Genomic DNA, 22,945 nt, shown 5'->3' with positions numbered 1-22,945 from the left:
CGGTGCCCAGTACGGGCACGCGTTCCTTTCCGCGATTTTGCATACCCAGAGGGAAGTGATAGAAAGAGCGAGTCAGAGAATGCCTCTGGTGGTCGACAGGTGATGAGATGGAACCTTCGTCAAGAGATGACTGCGCCGTGTTCGACGCCTAACTCTATCGCGTCATTTGCTTCGCTTCTTCTGAATCTAGCCCATCTGGCGCGGATAGGCAGGAACCCGCTTCTTTGACCATATCGTTGCCGAAACCGCCGATCCTCGACCGTCCCCTCTTGTAAAGCTCGCGTCGAGGTAATCTTCCACAATCCAAAGTGCGCCTTCCGCTCCGTCACTTGAGGTATTTTCTCCATTGGACAACGACTTCCCTGGCTGACCTTCACCTCGCGAGCGGATAGGAAAGGAAGGAGGTAACACCGGGTCATTCGATGGAAGCGCAACCTATCTGCCTGCCGCAGTGGGGCGGGAGGTGTAAATGGGCTACCAAGAGCTGGAGCATGGCCATGTTTCTTGAAGGAATTGGAGGCCGTGTGGCGAAGGTCCCAGCGGTATCGAAGAAAAGTGAGTGAATCTTAGTGATGACCTCTAGTACGTAGATCTGGTGGCCGCAATCCATCGCCGAAGGAAAGGGTAGTGTCGAAAAACCGAGCGGCTGAACATGAAGTCTACAGCCGAGTCGGTCAGAAGGGGGAGAGGCATGAGGATTGGGGAACATTCTCGGAACACTTGGAAGAAGAAATTGGGGAGCATTGAGGAGCACTGATGCGAAGGATAGACTGCGTTAGCAATGAAAGGGACCGGACCGCCACGAATGTCTCCCCAGACTTGCAGGAGGTGCCTAAATTCACACTGAATATGGAAGGGCAGCCGAGGCTCACGGACCTGGGGAAAAACATGACGTAATCTCCGAATCTCCGGCCGAATCTCTGTCCGAATCTCCGTCCGAGTCTCGGCATCTGTGAACCTCGGCAAGCTTGGCCTTGTCGAAATCTTAGTCGAACTCCTGTGGTACGTCTGCAATAACAAGCGCACCATGAATACTAAATGGCCGAAGCACGACTGTTCGTAAGCAAGTAGGTTCTGCGCTACACTTATCTTTCTCACCACAAACGAAGACGATGAGAGCACAACCGTTGCGACACTTGGCTCTACATTTCTCTCACCAGAATTCCGCGGCGACTTCTCGTAGACGGACTCCTGAGGGAGAGTGAAATGAGGAGGATTAGTCAATTTTCGATTTCATTGGACTATGTCTTTGAAACTGTTCCCATTCCGGCAGATCAAAGGCAGCATATGTCCACGAAGATCAAGACGTAATAATGTCTGCACGTTGACCCACGGGAATTGCCGGCGCTATAATGCATTCGAGAGGGTAGGAGATTCGGACCTGTGTGGTGTGCTCCGCCTAAGCTGCTCGTGCTGGGAACCGGGAGGGTCCTCTCTCAATTATCATCGTATTCGCTGTCTTCGCTGTCTTTGTCGCTGTGGTCGTTATTGTCGTCCTCGCTGGGGCTATCGCTGTCACTATCGACAACCACAACATCCTGAGATGTACTCAAATAGAGCTTCCGAATGTCGTCAGGCTTGAGCAAAGTCCGGCACTTCGGGCAGGGACCAAAATGACATTGAGTCGCCAAGATAGTCATATCGCAGGCGAGAAATTGTCGATACGTAGAGAGGCAACCCTGGCAGTAGGTGTGTCCACAAGTGGTGTATGTGTCCTTGATCTTGGCGTAGCAGATCTCACATATCAGAAATGCAACCTTCTCCAGTTCCTCATTCGCCACCCTCAAATCTGTCTCTAGATGTCGGATTCGATGTCGAAGCTTTTGCTTCTTCCGTCTGAACTTTTGAAGCTGCCGATCCTTGGCTCGAATCACCCTTCTATACGGCTCGATGGCCCCTCTGTGTTCGGCCAGCTCCTGTTGCCGCAGGGCTGTGACCCGGTCGAGCTCGGCCTTTGTTCGTACAAGATTGGCCATCAATGCATTCGAATCGCGCCAGAGAGTACCGTACCTGTCCTTTGTCTGCTCCGTGATATCCATCATCTTGTTGTATTCGTCGGCGAGACTGGGCTCACAGCCATCCAGAAGTTGGCTAGGCTCAAAGGTCGAACGTGTTTCGGGCATGCTGGCAAAAGTCGACCAATGGACGTCGTGGCGTGGAATCGTCCAATGCCAAAGGGCTCCCGGGAGAACGAAGGGGTATAAATACACGAGAACCCGACTCTGCTCTTCCTCTGTACACTGCGACAACCGGATCGGGAGGTCCCACGCTGTGCGAGCATCGCTCACTCCAGAAGCTGGACGGGACTCGTCTTGACGCGCCTCGTCGTCCCGAGATTGGGCTCTTCTTCGTCGCTCGCTTGCTCGCTCCTTCCAAAGGCGACGGAGCACTGTGTCGCACTGCGAGCTTCCGACACTCCCTCTTGACACGCAGTGGCGACTCATCAGATTCGAAAGTGTATGCGACACCGGCCTCACGCACTCGTCCGGGGTTCCTCCTTGCCTCGATCGACGTCATCGGAAAATGCATGTGCCCTCCTGATGTCTCATAGTCGACTCCGCGCGAGCGATCAGGGGCACAAGTAGGACGGCGTATGCATCTTGCCGCTGGCCGAGAGCACCCGCCACGCCGAGGATTTGAGCTGTGGGTGTCCAACAGGCACTACATGCCACCCAATGCGTCTTGTGCATCGCACAGCCCCCCCTATCCGGCAGCTACTCCTTCACTTCGTTCTCCTCACCGCTTCCGAATTCAGTCTTGCCAGGTGTCTTGTAGCCATGCGGATCGTGGGTACGTCACAGTCCTTCTGTTGTCTCACCAGTATGCACACAGTCCCATTCGGTCTATTTGCCCATTGGGTCGGATCAAGATCCAGTTGCTCGCATGTCCCGAGTTGCCACTGGTGCCAGGACGGCCCAGCCGGCAGCGTCAATAGTTCCAAGCCCTCCCCCCTCTTTTCTAAAGAGCCGCTGCGACGATCCGTAGTGATTTAACATCGGTGCTGACGGTCACCTCTCAAAGCAGGTGGGTCGTCCAGTGGAAGTGTGGCGGTTGACAGGTAGAGCGAATCGATCCAGCGAGATCTCTCCTCAAGCTATTTCACGGTGGTAAGCATGTCCAGTTGAGGGTCGACCAAGGCAAAACTGGGGACCGGAGAGGGAAAAGGACAGTGTCCAGTGAGGGCGAAATTTGGAGAGGTAGACCGCTTGGGTCTGGCAGGGAAGTGGCGTGACGATCCAACCCAAGTCGATATTCTGGATGCAATCAATAGATGAATGGGAGATACGGTAGCCGTGGAGGGACTGGACTCGTGGTTGGGAGAAGCTGAAAGCAGCGAGGGCTGGAATCCCTTCTATATAGCATCCGAAGCGGCAGAATTAATGGTAAACAGACCCTTCTGGTCGCAGGCGGTCAACGAGGTATCGTGTAGACTTTCCGGTCTGGGTTAAGCACAACCATCCCACTAGATCTTAAAATGTCGGTTTGATGCCGCTGCTTTTCTTAATTATCTCAGCTGTGATTCGGTGGTGCACTCGGCAACCTTAGTGCCACCGACTTCGGCCGTGTGAGCGAACCAGAGAGTCACCACCATGCACGTCCAGGAAAACGGTGCCCTTTTGGGCCTCCACGCGTGAGACACGCTGATCACTTTCACCTCGGCTCGGGTGAGCCAGGGTGAGTGGAGGTGAGTCAGGGGTGTGCCCAGGGGTGAGCACAGGGCGGCGTCACCCTAGTCACAGAGCAGGGTGAGCTGGCCGTGAATTTACCATCCCTTGGCGGAAAACCGGCTCAACTAGTCAGTTTTGTCGGTGTCAAACTGGGCATCGCAGCTTTAGCTGGCTTCCCCGATTTGACGACCCTGCCATTGACCGGCTCGCTGGGATTCCACGGCGTAAATGTCTTCCAACAAGGCAGTCGAAACGAGAGCATGATCGTTATGTTGTCAGATATCGGAGGCCAACGAGGGGAGCGGCTGGTACGACTGTTGCAGAAGTGCTGCGATGAAAGCGGCCGTGTCAGCCCTCCACGACACACTGTGCCACGAACTCCGCACGGCGTCAATCCGAACCAGAAGGATAGAGACGGAGACACGCCACTCAGCCGTTTTGTAGCGACGGATTGACGACATCTGGATTGTATAAAACACCGTAGCCATGCCTGCTTGAAGTGGCCGTGTCTTAGTTTTCGAGGCCTGCCAACTCTCGCCGCGGTGGTCGCAACCGGTCTGTGCCCAAGGGTGCTACTTATGATGAGAAACCCCTCGGTGGAATCCGTCTTTGCCAGCCCTTTTGGATTTTCATTGATGGAAACATGGTCTTTCTTGACTTCTCGCTTGTTGAAGGCAACTGTGGGCACACTGTCGACGGTGAATTCGTTGCCCTTGATATGCTGGGTTAGATACCCTTCCACATTAGCTTAGTAGACTTGACTCACCGCAAGAACCCGGAATAAACTCGTCTTGCTGCTAATTCAACTATGGCAACATCCATCTCGGTCGCCCAGAATATCCATAGCAGCCAGTCCCACATCCAGTCCAAGCAGCCCGCCGTCATGAATGATAGTTTGGAGGCCTGGGACTGGTCATCTAAAGGGAGATCGGGAATAGTTGAAGGGAGGAACTTTCCGATCTGCCTTATGATATGGTGAGCACTGGTAGGCAAACATGTTTGAATGATGCTGAAGAGTGAAGTGATAATTGAACGCCAGGAACGCGCCCCGAACAAAAGCTGCGGGAGCGCGGGAGAGGGGGTCGGCACGTGACGTAACCTCCTCCGCCTCTACCAATTTCCCCTGCTGTCGCTTCGTTGATGAAATCAGTTATCCAAGGGGTATTAGACAGAGTTTGGCCCTGTCGGTCCCCGAGAACCGCTTCTTCGAACAAGCTGGCCTATGCCTCAAAGGCATGTTCACTTTGGCTCACGAAATGGCCTTACCTGCGGCGTCGAACCAGGATGGGACGCCAAGTACCATGTCCACTGCCTTGAACATCCACGTCGACCCCTCTCCCCGTGTCTCGCTCTTACCCTACCATAGCGTCATTTGTCCTCTAGTTCTGGGTTGAGCCCAGACGCCCTGTTGAGCATTGTGTTCCCTTGATACCTCGCTAACCACGATAGTCAGGAGAAGAGATAAGGGTGAGTTACTTCAGAGTGCTCATTGCTCTGAGGTGACTGTCCAAGCACACTCACTCAACTCTATCAACAAAGCTTTGATTGCCAAGCACACCAAGAGCGGAACTATTTGGCAAGGTGTCTCCCGTGCGACCCTGTTTGTGATCGTCGTGAGGGACAGAATATGGGCAGAGAAAGTCATTCAGCAGCCTTCTCTTCGCCGCTGCTACCCAAAGTGCGCTAAACTGATAGCTTGTCCCAGAAAATGCTCGCTCGTAATCGTGCGTGCCGCTCAGATAGCTCTGTAGAATTCTCTTCACACCATCGGCATAGCGCTTGTGTGCGTCCAGTGAACTGCCCGACATATGGGGAACCATGCCGTCGCCGCCTCCAAGAGAGTTCTCCGCGTAGCGAAGTGGGTGATCTTTTGGTGCTGGCTGAGGGAACCAGACATCCCCTCCGTGGCTGGTCCGGTCAAAGTGACGTATTCGGCCCCCAGCTGGTGGTAGAGGCGGGGCATCGACGCATTCCAGCCGATCATGTCGAGGCCCTCGAGCCCGAGCCGGGAGAGTAGCTTCCCATGGCGCCTGAACGCTGTCAGGGCCGTGCTGCTGTCCAGCGTGGCAGGAGAAAAGACATCTGCGTGGGCGGCCTGCACGCGGTGGATGAGGTCCATCTGCGACAGCGCCGGGACGATAGCTGCACACAACGTCGAGAGAGAGCCACCGCCGTCCCCAAACAGAACTACTCACTAGAAGCGTAATTTTCATTGGAAGAGGCAAAGATGTCGGCGGGACATTCGAGCTGGCAGCTTCCAAAGAGTCCGCCTTGCTGGCTCTCCTTCGGCCAGGCCAGGTCCAGATGGCGCGCAGCCTTTTGGCAGTTCGTAGACGCATGAATGTGTGCTCAAAGGTAACAAGACGCCTCAGAGAATTTCTTCTCGGGCCGGCTGAGCTACGCACACGAGGCGAGGGTTCGAATCCAAGTGGTAACGGCTTTATGTTCTTTGAGCTGAGATGTGTGAGTGCCAAGGCTGGGCGCCAAGAGACAAATTGCCATGGATGGCAGAGTGTTAGAATCTATCAATGATTGATAGGATTCTCTGTCTTTTTGCCTTTGGTAGGGAATTGCCCGTCTTGTTTCAGCTTCAGTCTTTTCCCCACGCTTAGCAGGCCGCCTTAGGGAGTCACGCAGTGAGAACGCCGCCCTGCAGCGTATTTTTACCCCTCGTGGCATGCCTGCGGCCCGCGCTGCCCTTTGAAATGCGGTCTCTTCGGTGGAACAGCCACAATCCTGTTATAGAATGTTGGCTGTGAGATTGATGCTTTTATTCAGTGCGGCATTCGTTGGAACTCTACGAGGCCAGATCCAAGCCTCGAAGCAAGCAGCTCTCCATACGCCACGTCCACCAGGACCCAGAGGATAATTGTCGTGAAACGAAGATACCGCGAGACGGATCTCAGAGAAGTGAAGTTGTGACCCTGCGACGGAAGCGCTTCCGTACAGTCTCCATTTTCGCCCAAGTAACTCGTGGATGGTTCTGGGACAGAGGGAGCAACCCTCAGGCTCGGCAATTTCATTCATTGAAAGTCTACGGACATTGGCCGCGATCGACGCCTCTTGCTTCTTTTTCGCCTCGAGGTGAGCATTATCAAATTCCCAAGGGATCACTGTGGTTGCTCTCCGGAGGGTTTGTGGTCCGCGCGGTGGAAGCAACTGACGGCTCCCTACCGTGGAGAGGCGACGGATATATGCCTGGCTGTATCTCCATGCACGTATCTATCCGCTCGTTAGGCAGTGGCGTGGAATTTCGGGAATGTCGGCGGATCCTGATCTCTCCTATGAGAAGCGGTTCGAAAAGGCACGAGAATCGGTCTCGCTGACGGAAATTGATCTTGACGAGGAGAACGTTGAAGAGAAAGTGCAATTATGAACTCAACCATCTCAAGAAGCTGTCGACGAGCTGCGGAATATTGACTTGCGGCTGATTGGCCACTTCTTTCGCCGCGAACAACTTGCACAAAAAGGACAAAAGCAATACGAGGAGATTGAGGATGATGGTGCGTCTTCAGTCTAAAGCACACTCGCACGCCAGCCAAGTTCAGGAATCGAGAGAAAGCTTTTCCGACATCGTCTTCAAGTTGTCCTCGTACATTGCCAAAGCCATCGACCCAGATGCCAACGGCCGCCAGTTAATGCTTTTATGTATGAGGCACCAGTGGCAGGTCGTTCTCTTCGATCTCGTGCTTTTTCCAGTTGCGGAAGGACGGGAAAATCCTGAAAATCTTGAGTGCCTTGATTTGGTACTTTACGTCCTCGCCCGGCCAGACGGCGTCGTCCTTGTTGGCCTTGATCCTCAGGCACAGCACACGCTTGAGTTCCGCCGCGTCCTTTAGAGATGCGTTGTCACCCGTTGCAGCTGAACAGCCGAAGCAACTCACGGCGGGTGAGGAAGCCTTGCAGCATGCGAAGGTGCTTCTCTACCATCAAGAGATTGACCAGTCGGAGGGCGTTTGTCGCCGCTGAACTATGAGGGACGGAAGCAACAACGGGTTTGTTGGCAAGGAATGCGAGGACGTGATGGCTGTGCTCCACGCCACGTTGTCGCCCGAAGGGCTACGAGAAATGGTAGAATTGAACGTCCGGGCGGGCGTCAAAGTGCTCCTCACCAAGCCCATCGTTCTGGACGCCATGGATCTGCAACCATATTACGATGAATATGCAGCTCCGTATGTTACCAAAGCCGAGCCATATGCACACCTAGTGAATACCCGTGTGGTAAGTTGAAGTCCTTGTCGGTGCGCATCTGATCCTGCCAGAGCGCTGTTGATATCGATATCTAGAACCGAGTTTCCAAATCACCGTCCGTCCTATTTGGTGCTATCCGGCTGTATCAATCGGTGTTGGCGTCTTTCCTGTCCCTACTTCGAAGTACGATGTTCGCTGGCCTCCAAAGAGCTACCGCCATCAACGAGACTTTGGTTCGGCGTTTTGGGAATTTATTATCACGACGCACATTTGATTCGCCCTACCTGCTGGCTCATTCTGTGCTGGCACCTAACACTTTCTTCGTTGCATCTACATCCTCCGAACATCAAGGACTGCTTTGGGCAGATATTCTTCGGCTGGTGTGCCAAATAAAGACGCCATGCAGAATGCGTCTGGATGAGACTCCGTACGTGAGGTTCTGGGGAAGTTCTTATTCCACAGCAGGACCGTTCGCTGCAATGGCACTCGCGGTACCTGGCATCAGAGCTCAAGTGTTCAGTGGACGAAAGATGGACCTGCGTCCGGAGTTTGTCGACGTCGGATACGCGCCGTTCCGGGACGAAGATAAGGGGCTTCTCCGGAACCCTCACATCTGTGAGAAATTCGTGCAGGAGATGTGAAATGCGCTGGTCTGGATCTTTTTGAACAGCGTAGGGATGGACTCATCATCAAAGCCCGTGCAATCCATCTGCGAGAGGAGAAAGCCCACAAACTCATTTCGGAACGAGATCAATCTCACGGGGAGTTTGGGGCGTCTCTGATATGATGACGTCCCTCGTTGCTTAGGGACCAGCCGGGCCATCATTGTCCAGCAACAGGGGCGCCGTCTCGGTCGCGTTGGCGGAGTTGTGCTGAGCCAGCGACTGACCACGATAAGTCTCCTCCGTTAGCCCGGCGAGTGCTCGAGGCCATTCCGACTCAAAAGACGGATGATGCAGACGCACCATCATGGACAAAACAAACGATCCTGATCAATATGCCCCGGGTTTCGAGAGTGACGACGAGAGAAGATTCTCCGCAGAGGAGTCCTCGTGCAACTGATGGGATACTCTGCCTTGTTTTGGACCTTGAACGGCGAGCGGTTGATGGAGGCCGGGATCCAGAACGTGCACGGCTGGAAATTTCGCCTGCGGTGGCTGTCGTGAATAATTCTTCTTCAGAAGGTTCCATAATCAGGTCGTGCCAAACTTCGCAGTGCGATCGGACTCAGTGCAACACAGTGAGTTGTCCTTCCTGGTCATACACCGCAAATATCTGTGTGCAAGAGTTCGAAAGGGACTTCGAGGCCATTCCCGCTGCTGTAGAGGCAGAGGCAGAGGCAGAGATAGATGCAGACGAAGAAGCCTGAAGCCTCACTGCTGCAATTCAAGCTGCGAGTCGAAATGTTGCTGATGCTCAGCCATTGCTACCGGACCGTGTTTTATCTCTCTCGATGCTCCTAGACCTTTTGCGGTGTCACGCGCCATTGCGAATATCTGGTGTCGAAGCATAGTATCTGACTATAACCTGACTAAAGAGGAGACTATGAAGAACAGATTGAAAGAGAAAACTCGAGGAGAGAAACGAATAACCAATTTCCTCCCGGTATAGATGGTCGCCCTGTCCATGTCCGACGGCATGGCCCGACTGACCAACAAACCCCAATGCGTCATCGGTCATTGTCATCTTGTCCTTGCTCAGTCATCCTTGACCAGGTCATTTTCTTGTCTAAACCACTCAATCCTCAGTCGAACGTGCCAGATTCGCCGTTGACGGTCCAGCGTTGGCATTTGATGGTTGCTGACTCTACGCTTGCGCTTGCCGCTATTGATGGAGAAATGCCGTTCACGAATTACATGCCAAAATTTGTCGAGCAGATTCGAGAGTGTCTATCTACATGGACGAGTGCTGCTCGAACGCGCTGGTAACATGGATGCAGTGAGGGGCCTCAGGGGTGTCAAGCAAGGCACGGGATGTTTTAACAGCCGGCTCAGACCAGCTCGAGCTATGACGCCTTCTATAAGCACCTACAGAACCGCACGAACCTCGATGCCATCCACTTGGGGAGGGCACCCAAGCAAGAAAAGGATTTCAAAAGTCTGAAAAGATAAAAAAAGAACGAGAAACATGGGACTCGAGCCCACAGCAGTTGTGGACGACTTTGCAGGTGCCAGATTGAAGTATTCAGCTGCCCGGAGAACGATACTTCATCCAGAATATGATTTAGGCCTTGTTGTCCATCGCTCCCACCTCCATCTTTGTGCCTTTTCCCTGAGGCGGTTCATTTTCAGGATCAAGTCCCACTGGTCGTTGGACGAGCTCGGGCGAGTTGCAGAGTTTCCGCATGTACTGCAAAGCTTGGAAGATGTTTCTGCTCGATAGTACATCCTCGGTGCTTTCTCGCGGTCGCTGAGACGAGCTCACCACCGTGCCAGGGCACACTCTTGTGGTCTGCTTGATCCTGGTGATGCCGTAATTCCACGAAGAATTCCCCAAGATTGCTCAAACAGAGAAAAGAGAGAATCGAAAAGCCGAGAAGACAAAAAAAAAGATGGCATAGAACGATGGAAGACTACTGGGAATGGCTATAACCGGGATATAGTTCTGGAAGAGGTGAAAGATGTCGATCATCAGGAGTCGGGAAACGTTAACCTCTAGAGAAAGTGTTCTCCTGTGATAATCAGCTATTCTCACATGTCACCTTCATCTCGGCCCAAGACAAGAACACTGGCCTATACTTGTCGAGATGAAGAGCTCAAGTACGGGCTACGTCAGCTTTCAGGCATGCACAACATGATAAGTCCATGCTCTGAGAAAATTCAACGTCGGAGAGGGAACTTGGTGGAACATGTTGAATAAGGCCTCATCGTTTGGAGCAGCACCAAGCGACGCGCCTCCGGGGTACGAGACATACTTGTACAGAACAGATCTGTCTCCAAGTACAAGGCCTTTCTAGCAACATCGGCAACGACGCCCAAGCACTAGGGAAGCAGTATGACCCCTCCACTTCTGTATCCTTCATTGAAAGCCGCCAGGCGATGCAGCACTTCTCCAACAGCATGGACCTCTACAAGAATTTTCGACGATGCCCGCGGCGACGACCACGACACAGAGGTGAGCTAGCGACCCCGACGATGTCACAAACGGATCCGGCGTCATGCATCTCTTTCATTATCATCTGAGCCTGCGGATATTTGTTAGCCCTCACTGCGATGTCGAAGAGTGAGTCTCCACGACACGACTGTGTGAATTGGATCAACCAACGAAGCTCCCAAGTAACGGCTATTGATAAGTCCTGTGCCTAATCTCGTGAGTTCAATATGCTTGTGGAACGATATTATTCCCTCGAATTAAAACTCGATGATGCCTCCAATACCCGTAGGTAAACACTTGGTACAAGCGCACCTCTGCCGACAAACTATCATAGTTTACTATGACTGGCCGTGGCGGGTGAAGCATCGCTTTGCGGCCCTTTGAAGACGTCTCTGCTGATGATCCGTGCACAGGGCTTCTTCCCTTCGACAAAGGCCACGTCGAATCGGGCACCACCTGCCCTATATCCAGGCTTGAGTCTTCGATACTCGTTCGTCGATAGTTCATGATGCTGATTCGCGTTTGCAGATCATCACATCCGAATTGTATGCAAACCGATGGCCGCCGCGGTATGTCCAGTCGATGTCTTTGAATACCTCGTGCGCCATGGCCGGTGCTAGATTAGCCGAGAGGTTGCTCAAGGCGGCACAGGTCGAGAAGGGCGTGGTTGAGTGCACATTCGTGGACAGTCCCTTGTACAAGAACCAAGGCATTGAATGCTTCTCGTCCAAAGTCGAGCTTGGCCCCGGCAGAGTTCAGAAGATCCACCCGGTCGGCCGCAGAGTTTGCCACCCAGGTCAGGGACTTGGAAGAACAGGTCGCAGGCCTGAGCCAGCAAGCCGACACCGAGAAGCTACGCCTGCAGGTGTGACGGCAGGGAACATATGAGATGGAGAACACTCCAAGGATGCGTATTCCTATGTACCAAGAGACTAAGCTGAAGCGAGAGAGAAAGAAAGAAAGAAAGAAAGGAATGTGCTAGGGTAGCACATCTGCCAAGCTTCCTTCCGCCAAGCCCTGTACTAGCAGGGCCTTGTACAGAGTTGTAGCCAGCCAATCATAGCACGGTCTCCCTGTGGTCAGGTGTGGTCAGGTGTGGACATATTTGGACAGATCTGGATAGATCTGTCCTGCACTGTCCTGGCTGTGGCCGTGTCACTGTCCGTCGAGATACGAGTTGAACTGCCCGCCTCAGCCGCGCGAGTAAAGGCCAGTTTACCCAAGCTTTGTTCCGTTTGACTCCGTCTGAAATCACGCAAAACCAATTCCTGAGCTATATCGCTCGAGCCTCCCCTCGAAGCGAAGCTTAAAAAAGGAGAAGCGAGGAGCAACTGAGATAGCCATCCAATCACGGGGATCCTCGATGTCGCACATCTCGAATGTGACGTTTGGGGCGACCCATATTGGCTGCATGGCACTCTCTTCGGTACCGGGTGCACGACGGGTGTTCGTCCCCAACGTTGATAGCCCATATGCCCGTCCGAGTGTATATTTCATGAACTATTCCTCCGTTGTTCAAATCGACCGATGTACGGTAAAGCTTCCCGAGAACTTGGTCAAAGATGTCACCCGGGAAGCAGGGCTGTTACAATGACTGTTACAATGCGCTTCCCGGACGACAACAACCCATGGGGCCAACGGCCTCCAAGTGCCAAGGCGGCCTCCACAAGGTACACACAGAAAGAGATAAATAGGACCTCTATTCTCGCACTGCTGGAGGAGCCCTCAACAGTGCGAGAAGTCGATGTCTCAAGGACAGCTTTATACAATCCAGAATCCAGATACGTGTTCAACCCTCTGGCTCTCTGTCTAACGATCCCACCCCAAAGCTCTCTGACACAGGGGAGCTGCAATTGGGACAAAAGAAGGATTGAGAGAAGTGTTGGGAGGTAGGGACATCGCGTGCTTTTCTACTCGCGCAACATCTCAAGGTCTAGTCGCCCCTCCCCTTTCTTCTACATGGTCTGGTAGTGGTGATTGCCTACTCGCTCTTGAATCGGAACTTATGTGAGCAGTTACCACGAGACATGAACAATGGCGTACTTGTAAATCTTCAAACTAACCTTAGCTGCCGAACGGGGATTGTAATAGCGGCACCACGAATGAGGCCAAGACTCACTACATACCGTAGAAACTACCTGCTGCTATACTAAGAAATGTGCAGAACATGACCAATGCCGGGCTCCTTTCCAGAAGCATTTGCCTCAGGGGGCTCTCATCGTATAGCTGTCTGAGAGAAATCCATAGCACTCGCCTCCAAGGAAAGATCAACTCATATACCCTTATTTTTGTTCTTGCCACCCAATCCTTTGTCGAGCCTCTTGTGTAATTGGATCTGGGACAATTTCATGAACTTCTGTCATTCAAACAATATCTTTTTTATGCGGTATCCGTCCACTTCTGATATATTGAGGTTGAGAACACCGTCTTCTTGAGCTATCCTGCTTATTTCCAGGGACGCGCATGCTGTGGCGAGAATTGCTTGATCAACTTCTACACTTCGCACCGGACTTCGATCAATGGCCAGGCTCACGTCAAGGCCACAAACTGCGCGGAGGAGCTCGGGGTTTGCACCTTGGAGAGTCACAGACGGTCGGGGATGTAGTTTCAGTCCGTCCTTCAAGACGACATAACGGAGTCGACCATCTGTCTCGATATGCGCGCCGAATAACCTCATCGCAAAATGTTCGAGTCTATCCGAGTGGACAGAGAAACTCAGGATGCAAGGGACTCCAGGGTCAAGATTGAAGGTCATCCACAAAGAGGCCTTATCACCTGTCTTCCTGATCACACCACAGGTGTACTGAGGGAAAAGGATAGGTAGTCGAGTGTTCAGAGGTCCTGAGACCCTTTCCTGCTCGGGGGATCCGAAGGTTGCATTCTGACTACTGACCAGCTCTCGCGGAACAGGTATTGATTCTGAGGTTGTCGTAACTTCGCCACCTATGGTGCTACCTGTGTCCAAATTTTCGGATATCAGGCCATCTTGCCAGAGAGGTTGGGGAGTCACTGTCCGACTCGGTGTCTTGCGTGAGGCGGGCTTTTTCGTACGACGGTCACCTGATGATGCCAAACCATTTGCCTTAGAAATCGAAATATCGAGCCATGTCTGTACAACTTACCACGCCTGCATCGCCTCGACAGCTCCACTATCTTTGACTCGACGGTTGGGTGAACTTGGATAGTGAGAAGATCGGTTGCAATTCTTTCCCGTTCTTTGACAGAGAGCCTGTCCACAATCCCGATGGCAAGCGTCTGTGCAGCCTTGCCTTGGAAGTGTCTGGCCGAATACTTTGTGGCGAGGAAATATGCGATCCAAGCCTTGAACCCAATTCTCAGGAAGATTTGTTCTGTATGATCGGCTCGCAGCTTGGAAACATTTTGGTAGTGGGAGACAAAATGCTGTGGGGTTCTTTTCCGCGCCCATTCTTCCGTGAGTTTCTTTGCGAATGCTGCGGTTATCGTTTCCATATGACTGGAAATGCTTCTCGAGATTGGGAAGGTTGCAAAGTTTTCACAATGATTTCTTGCTCCAGTAATTGCTGCCAAAGACACGTCAAAAGAAATTGTTTTCGGAATTTTCTGGTGCGACACAGGTCGCGCTGAGATTGCGCTTGGCAGATTTGTCCGGTTTGCAGGAAGTCCTGCGCGCCAAAGGTCAAAGCGGCGCAAAGCTTGCTCTGCCTTGACTTTCATGTGACCTTTCAGCCTTGCCAACCGAGGCTTGTCCTCCGGCTGGACTGCTGCCGTCGGCCTACCTACCCTTATGGTCCCTGGTACCTGGCGGCTCTTTCAGATACGCATTACGGCTCGTTCCCCTTTGCAGACATCACGACATCTCAGCCTCAAGCTGTAACCCTTTCTCTTGTGTTGACGCTCGAGCCATATAACAAGCGAAGACTTTGAAATCGACAGATTAAGAATGTAAACAATCTATCTATAAAGACTGGAGTAGTGCCGGTGTTGGCCCTTTAAAGGGTCTCTGGCCAAAGGAGTATTGGAGTTTTGATCAAGCCATTCTGAAACTCTTCGAGTCCATCACGACACTTTCCTGATACTTTGAGGGATACTTTCATTTCTTCGAACAGCGGAGACACTGAGAGGGACTGTGTTGATCTCTGGCCTCTCTTTGCTCGATCCTTGTGCCAGTGACGTCTCGCCATTTCTCGGCTTCGCACCATCTCGATCGGCTACAAATCAATTTTATGCACCCATCCAATCCGTGCCTTCAATCTTCCACAAAGCTGCCCCGGTCAGGAGAGGAGGTAGAGATAGCCACAAGAGGAACGAAGGCAGGGACTGTCAGATAATCGAACCAGGGACTTTTGAGACTGGAGTTCGTAGTCTGCTACTCAGGGGCCACGTCAGGGCCCATCAAGCGCTGCTCAGGATCGCGCAGCCACAGCTCAGAAAGGCTTAGTCAAGGCTCGGGTCAAGTGGCGAGCTGCTCAGGTCCAGTAACGGAAATGGACTTTGGAGAGGTCAAGATTCGCCGCTGAGTATTTTGGTATTCGGGAGTCTACTATCCAAGGGCTTGGGCACGGTTCGCTTGGTGAGCCTTGAAGGATGCAGAGAAACTGTGTGGATGCTTACCCTACCTCCATCTACAGAGAAAGCAGCCGGCTCGCCTATCTGAAGGCACGAGGGCGCTAAGCATGTCCCCTAGGCCTGCCATGTTTGGAACAAGCTTGTCTTCGCTTATGCATTTGCCGTCTGTCCAGGAGACTGGACCTGCATGTTTCAGTACCTTCGAGTATGTGACGACCAACAAGGGAACGCTGGAGGACCCGCATACAGCCGCAGCACCGACGATTGACGATCCAGATCCCGACCCTCACCCGGTTCGCCATAAAGCACGGTTTTGCGGGAATCACTGACTCACTGTGTTCTCCCCAACGGCCGAGCGCAAGTTCTTCCAGTGTTTTACTCCTTCCAGACCAAATCGAGCCCCGTTTTGCTTTTTCTTGTACCTCAGGGATGAAGAAATGTGTGACAACCACTCCCAGAATCATACATGCCAGTCAGGATGTAACTGGATGTATTGAGCGTGCTGGAAGTGCAGCTGTTGACGACAGCGGCAATATTTCGCTCGAGGTGTGATGGTCTTCGACATGATCGTGGGAATGATGGGGTTCAGTGACAGTCCTGGCATCAGCATTAGATCTATCAAGCCGTCTGTCCGCTGGGGGCGTTGGAGGGCTTACGCGGCATGGATACATAAACGCCGTTCCCCGAGAGACCCTCAGTCCATACTGATTGTGTCTCTGAGTAACGGATGGAGGGGCAGTCATGCTCATAAGGATCGCAGATTCGAGGAGGCGCCTTAGGTAGGCGCCTTGAAGGACGAAACTCCGGGCATGCTAATCCGTTGTTTCAATTCAGCTGTTCGCAGTGATCATGACTATTGCGTCGTCGTGGCTCTCTAAGTGGAGGAAGAAAGGGTTGCAGACTGCTCGAGGGAAGAGCTCATCTAGCGAAGCGTAGCTGAGCTAGTATTACCGGCAAAACTGACAAAGGGCGCAGTTTAGTTTGTCCGCCTTATCGGAGCTTATCGATTGGCTGCGGAAAGCACAAAACACGTGACTCCTGCGGATCATAGTTATTCCGCTCCTAATTTCAATTGCTATCTCCGCCACTGCCATCTCAGTTTTCGTCAACACCTTCATCGACAACTTCATCAACAAATCTACCAAAACCTTATCAAACCTTCATCAAACTGTCGCAATCTGTTTGCCTAGCAATATCCATTCCTCTGTGAAAAGCCTCTCTCAAAAAAATCTCTGTGAGCCAAGTTGTGGAGCCACGAAACTGACCGGTTTATAGGCCACTTAATCGCCTCTTGCCCATCTGAAACCTCTCCCCCACTGAATCCTTGGCCATTGAAGGTCCTGGTGGCGTTGGTTATAAAAGGTGGAACTACTGGTGTTACAGACCCTGGTCAGACTCGCGGTCAAAGTCGGCGTGGTAAGACCCAGTGGGTTCCTTGGTGCTCCCCCGGACTCGGTAGTCATTCGTCGCAGTTAGTCGAGCACAGGTCTCTGTGACTGTCAGCAAAACATACCTATTAGCTATACACTTTGCACGGCGATGGCAACGTTCCTGGTGCCGAACACGCCCCCAGGTAATTGAGAGCTTCGCTAGCGTCTTGAGGTGTTTACGCGGCACAGTCTATTTTATTTATGGACAATCGCTCAGGCGCGATATCAACCTAGTGGAGGCTTCAGAGAGGGACGGATAAAAATTCTCTTCAACCTCGTATGTGGGATTGTGGGATAATCACACTGGCAGCATGCCTCCGTACTCAATCAGGCTTATCAGCACCTCCAGGAACAATGGGCGACTCTGGTGCTTCTCCCTTTCCCTCTCCCTTCAAGAGCTGGCAGAGAAATCGATTGGTTTCCGCGGCGAAGACCTGTGCTCGCTCTTCAATTGATCCGGTGAATTGCCCGCTCTTGCGGCCTGAAGGACTCCTGCGATGACTGCTAGGAAGATGGCAATGGATGCGAATGCATTGGGGTGGAGGTATGTGATTTGAGCGTCTTTGGGTTTCTCGTTCCGCCGGTGCCATCGTTCCCAATCTTCCCAGGTAGCATTCTGAAATATGGACGAGTTGAGACTTTCTCTTTCATCCTTTCAGCTCCGATCGTCTGCAGCAAAGATATTGTTCCAGCGACCCCTGAAATGTTTCGGTGCACCTACCCTGCTGATCAGTGGCTACTCCTTGCTCTGACAATGATGCATTCAGAGCGAGCAGATGATCCTTTATGCGAGCTTTGTCGGTAAGTCGCAGGTGTCAGCGAAAGAAAAACCCCCTGGAGCTGTTCTGTTTTGGGCTGGTCTCTTCTATTCCCATTGTTAGAAGTTCGGTCATAAAACGAAAAGGGCGAAAACCACTTCGATATTTGGAGGGTTCGTGTTCTCGGATGCCTGTGGGCGAAGGAAAGCGCACCTCCAAAAGCGGCGGTGATGGCAACCTCCGTTGAGACTGGAATAGTGGGTGGAAGAACATGCCGCTTGATGTCTTCGCTTTTGATAAGTGTCGATTCATCCTCGTCTTCACAAACACGAGGGGAGACAGACAGACATATTATTTATGATATGAGGAAAAAGGAAATGGAATTCAACGATGCTTATTTAGCTACTTGGCTCCCAGAAGCTGGATACGATACTTACTATGTGAGCAAATTGTTCAATGCCCAGAGCACGTCTAATTACGACAAGCCTCATGCAGCGGGATGGACTAGTTCTGACTTTCTCCGGCGGAGAAAACATGTTAAAAAAGTCATCCATGCCTTACATCTGCAGAAGACCTTGTTAACAGAGAACGTGCGAAATGCTTTGGAGAGCTTGAGCCTAGAAATGAAGGCAAAAACCAAATCTGGTAAGTTTGGCTTGCTGCGAGATGGAGTCGTGGCAGCGACAATGTCGCCGCGATCCAGCACTTCCTGGGTTCAGGTAGGATAAAGTGTGACGAATCACAGCCATATTGCAGGAGATGTACCGAGACTGGTCGAAAGTGCGAAGGGCTCATCGCCTGCCACATTCGTTTTGCTAAGGATGAGTCCTCAGCTCCAAAGCCCTTATTCTCCTGGCCGAGCTCTCCCTCCGCGCACTGAAACACAGCGACGATAAACGCGTGGCGACTCATAAATCCCCGGGGCGCTTGGAAACTCAGGTCAGCACAGATTCACCAACCTGCTCCTACTCTCCTTTGCCATCCACCGACCACTCGCCAGAATAGGAGTCTAGATTCTGGCTTCCTGATGAAATGGACTCCTGGAATGGCCAGTGTTATCTTCTGATGGGAACATTACCGAAGACACTTTCTCTCGTTATTGCGGTCTGGAATGGTCGGTCATTGTGTCTTTCAGAATGATCGCGGTGGAGGCTCTGTCTCCGCTATTGGCAGCTTCGTCGTTGATGCTCGCTTCGGGGCCTGCAGCGAGTGATCGCAAAGTCTCGGGACCGTCGCCCTCGTTGCCAAAGTCGTCACTTGTACCCGCTTGATGGCTAGGCCGTGGTTTCTCTGATCACATCCAACCAATCCGCCTCCATAGGTGAGCAGGAAGACGATCGTCACGGGCTTCTCCTCGCTCGAAGTTTCGCAAACCTTGTCGAGATATTTCCACATATCAGGCGAGGAAGAGAAGAAGCGAGGCCAGTTGGGCTGTGAATTTAAAGGTGAAACTCAGCTCAAAGGGCGTTGAGAGAGATACATAACTCACGTTAAGAGCAAAATGGTGGGTATACACATGACTCGGAATATCACAGGTGCAACCTGTTATGGCTCGATTAGTAAATGAAACAAAGAACACGACTTGTCTGCTTAACTGGGAGCTTTCCTCACTCCCCTTGGCTTCCTTGCTCTCCCCTGTCTCCTTGCTCCCTCAACCCGCTCTGCTCTGCTCCGCTCCGCTCAAACTCGCTCGTGTCGTGGCGTGTCGTGGCACCCACCCGAGCTTGTCCTGGTCTTGATCCTGGTCCGTGTTCTTGTTCTTGTTCGTGTTGTCATGTCCATTCCACTGCTGGCTGGCTTGGTGGTGGTGGTGGTGGTGGTGGTGGTATATCTGTATCTGCTTCTGCAGGTGCCGGTGGTGCTGCTGTTACTTCTGCCCATGCCGATGCTCATGCTGGTCCTTGTGCTGGTGCTGATGCTGGTGCTGCTGCCGTTGCCGTTGCCGATGACTGTGATGGAGCGGTGGAGAAGTGCCGCTCGTTCGTTGGTGGAAAGAAGATAGACGAACTCAATCAATCACTCACTCACTCCTCCCCGTCCTTATCCTTGTCCTTGTTCGTGTTCGTCTTAGCATGTCATATCATGGCCCATTTTATTCCATTCCGTTGCTGGCTGGCTTTTCTGACGCTGCATCTGTATCCACTGCTACTTCTGCAATTTCATCTGCTGCTTCTGCTTCTGCTTCTGCTTCTGCTTCTGCTTCTGCTACCGATGCCAATGCCGCTGCTGACGATAACTGTGATAACGGCGAGGACGACGGAGAAGTCCCGTTCGTTCGTTCGTTCGTTCGTTCGTTCGCTCGTTGGATGGGAAGTAGACGCATGTTCTCTCACTCACTCACTTACTGACGCCTCCCTTCTCCGGCGTGGCCGGCCGGCATATACGCGAGGGCCTTATCTTGTCTTGGTTTGGCTTGCTTGCTCTCTTGTCTCGCCTCATCTCCGCTCCCCTCCGCTGTAGCTCGCTCGTGCCCGCCCCTGTTGTCCTTGTTCATGTCCATATTCTTGTGGTCATGTTCACTACTGGCTTGTTTGCTGGCTAGCTTGCTTGTGCTGGTGCTGGTACTGGTGCTAATGTTCATGCTTCTGTCTGCATCTGCTTTCGCATCTGCTGCCGCTGCCGCTGCTAGCGATGGCCGACTGAGTTCCGTTCGTTCATGGGTGACGGGAGACGACGTACATTCGCCCTCTCTACTCCCCTCCCCTCCCTGCTCCGGCCGGCACGTGAGGCCAGGCCTGCCATGTCTTGCCCTGCCTTGCTGTCCTCGCTCCCTTACTCTCTTCTCTTCTCTCTTCGCTCCACTCCGCTCAAACTTCGACGGATCGTGCCGCATGGAAATTTCTGCTCTTGATGGGTTCTCCCGAGCACACCCTGTATTAGCGGGTCGTACTCTCTCGAGTGTAGCTCACCGGAATACCGCATACCTATGCTCTGGCGTGTGTCCTATCCACCCGTCCACACCGAGTTGGCTCCGACTCAAGACCAACTGCACGCTCCGTCTGCTGTGGCATTCACAGACGACATCCCTCCACTCGTGCTTGCCCATGGATAAGTTCCCTAAGCCGTACAGGACTCGGATATATGAGGCGGGAGAGAAACCTCCTCGACCACCCCCCCCCTTGTTTTCCCAAGTCTACCGGCCATCTAGGCACTTCCTGCATGTCCCCCCATGCTCTTCCCGCGCTCGTCATCCTCGTTCACAGTGTTCTGCGCACGTCCTCCCATGCTAACCGGTCGAAACCCGTCCGGGTGCCCGCGGAGGGGGTGCTCGGGACGACAAAACCCACTCCCACGCCCGCACCACATCCCGGAGAGCAATTTCGCGTATAGTTCCGTTTACTTTGAGTCACGCCCGTCATGATACGGCGTCTTAGACCGTCCCCACGTGCCAATTGGCGGAAATATACCCCGGTGCCGGGGGGGACCCCCGGGGCGACAAATTCCACTCCCACGCCCGCACCACGCCCCGGAGCGCAGTATTTCAGATGGTTCTGTGCGTTTTGCGACACGCCGGTGACGATGGCGCTATTCCGGAGTCAAAATTCGGTGGATAAGTCTTGGCCCCCACGTCGGCGAGGTGGCAAAAATATCAACTTTGTCAATTCGCGTCCGATTCGTATTCTGATAGATGTCCGACGGAGCGACGGAATGGGAGAGCTCATTGATATGCTTGATTTCCGCATCCGAGACGTGGTCGGTGGATAATCACGTCGTCCGCTCCGGCCGGATTTGTCAGCGTCGACGGCCGTGTATCGTCTGTATCATGACTGAGACCTTCATAAATATACTCAGGAGAATGCCGTCAGGCTGGCCACAGAGCTCGGTTCGCTCTGGTCCATAATATCAGCGTAGGGCATCGTGTGAACGCGAAAAACCCTTTTTTTGTTGGGACCGTTTTGATAGGGCGCTGAAAACGATACCGTCCGCGTAATCTCATATCTTCTTCCGTTATATATATCTGCTGAAGATCGTCTTCCTTTTCTCTAGCTATCTGTTACGCGAGAAGTCGTGAGTAACAGTGGTTGTAATTTTGGATGGGGTTCGAGCTCCGATGTCCAAAATTGACACATAAATTCGGCCGTTTCCGACGGTTTTCTCCCCGAGGATAGGTTCTTTTCAGGGTTTTGAGCTATATAGGTTTGGAGGCTCTCTGGTTATTGCTCGGGAACTTTCCAGTAATATGTTGGATGAGCTTTAGAACTGATGTGGTGATGTTCCAGCGTGTTGTCGAGCAAAAGTCGCGAGATAGGGGTTCGACAGAGGGCGACCATTCCCGCCTGAAGAGGTTTCTGCAAGAAACAAACCGACCCCGAGTCTCGGCCAGTGCCAAATATCCTCCGACAATATGTTATATGTCCTCTGGAACTAATATGGCGATACGCCAGCGTCGCGCCGACGACGAAAATCGCACTTTTCGTCGACAAAACCCGCTCTAGCGCGAGTAATACGCGTCGTGTACGGTTCCAAAGCACAGCTCCGTACAGTTCGCAAGCCGCTCTTTCTTCTGGGACTATTCTTGAGTGGCTTTGACCAGTTTTGAAATTTTCGAAATTTCCAACTTTTGGCCCCAAATTTGTATGGGAGATCCGTTTTGAGTCTCGCATTCGCGCAATTCAAGCTCTAGAGTGTCTCAAATGGTATCATTCGATACGTCTCGCCGAGCCCTCCGTTGGTAGTGTAGAATTCTAGCACTCCTGGCCTGCGATAGCGGGAGAATTTGAGATATCCGCTCGGAATATCGGCCGATATTTGCTTTTGGCCTCGTTTGTAGTCATTCGAAGGCTTGAGTCGAAGATTTTTAGCTGCCGAGATCTATAATAGGACGGTCTCGGAGCTCAAAAAGTATGGTATGGAAAGATGAAAGATTCGTGGCGTTGACAGGGGGTCGTCGACGTCAGGTTTTGGAGCGGCGAACCTTCGGCAGCGGCGACGAGCGTTTGCCAAGGAATTAGCAAGTATCTGAGCGTCATCTCGGGCCTGGTGGCTTCGAGATAGCCCCCATAAGCCTCAGAACGGCCAAAACCGGTAAGACTTCTCGAACCTCATCGTCGCAGCTTGCACGATGAGGGAGCTGGATAGGCTTGGCATCGCCTAGCTCACGTCGGAAACCAGCCAGCGGTCCCAGAACAGTATGTCAGCGATGGTGTAGACTATCCACAGCACGGACGGCCGCTGTACGGTCGCTTTGACGATCAATGACCTTGTATTGGTGACAAAGGTGGTGCCCGAAGGTAGAAGTTCGGCGACGGCGAGCCTG

At 52.6% G+C, this 22,945-nt stretch overlaps 5 protein-coding genes across 5 annotated transcripts; 2 read left to right on the top strand and 3 right to left on the bottom strand.

Annotated features, from left to right (window-relative positions):
- Positions 1–1,436: 1,436 nt before the first annotated feature.
- Positions 1,437–2,123, bottom strand: AYL99_11931 (hypothetical protein; the record flags this gene model as incomplete). Its single annotated transcript, XM_018843435.1, has 1 exon — positions 1,437–2,123. The coding sequence occupies one exon, from the start codon at positions 2,121–2,123 to the stop codon at positions 1,437–1,439; it is 687 nt and encodes a 228-aa protein (XP_018687276.1).
- A 3,304-nt stretch (positions 2,124–5,427) lies between these two features.
- On the bottom strand, positions 5,428–5,787 carry AYL99_11930 (hypothetical protein; the record flags this gene model as incomplete). Its single annotated transcript, XM_018843434.1, has 1 exon — positions 5,428–5,787. One exon carries the CDS (start codon positions 5,785–5,787, stop codon positions 5,428–5,430), a length of 360 nt encoding a protein of 119 aa, XP_018687275.1.
- Positions 5,788–7,640: 1,853 nt separating this feature from the next.
- AYL99_11929 (hypothetical protein) lies at positions 7,641–8,500 on the top strand (the record flags this gene model as incomplete). Its single annotated transcript, XM_018843433.1, has 2 exons — positions 7,641–7,889; positions 7,955–8,500. The coding sequence occupies 2 exons, from the start codon at positions 7,641–7,643 to the stop codon at positions 8,498–8,500; spliced, it is 795 nt and encodes a 264-aa protein (XP_018687274.1).
- A 2,353-nt stretch (positions 8,501–10,853) lies between these two features.
- On the top strand, positions 10,854–11,840 carry AYL99_11928 (hypothetical protein; the record flags this gene model as incomplete). Its single annotated transcript, XM_018843432.1, has 2 exons — positions 10,854–10,973; positions 11,481–11,840. The coding sequence occupies 2 exons, from the start codon at positions 10,854–10,856 to the stop codon at positions 11,838–11,840; spliced, it is 480 nt and encodes a 159-aa protein (XP_018687273.1).
- A 1,471-nt stretch (positions 11,841–13,311) lies between these two features.
- On the bottom strand, positions 13,312–14,423 carry AYL99_11927 (hypothetical protein; the record flags this gene model as incomplete). Its single annotated transcript, XM_018843431.1, has 2 exons — positions 13,312–14,012; positions 14,075–14,423. 2 exons carry the CDS (start codon positions 14,421–14,423, stop codon positions 13,312–13,314), a joined length of 1,050 nt encoding a protein of 349 aa, XP_018687272.1.
- Positions 14,424–22,945: the final 8,522 nt, after the last annotated feature.

Source organism: Fonsecaea erecta (genome assembly GCF_001651985.1).
Source record: "Fonsecaea erecta strain CBS 125763 chromosome Unknown Scaff18, whole genome shotgun sequence".
NCBI lineage: Eukaryota > Fungi > Ascomycota > Eurotiomycetes > Chaetothyriales > Herpotrichiellaceae > Fonsecaea > Fonsecaea erecta.
This window is presented reverse-complemented; position numbering and strand designations above follow the sequence as displayed.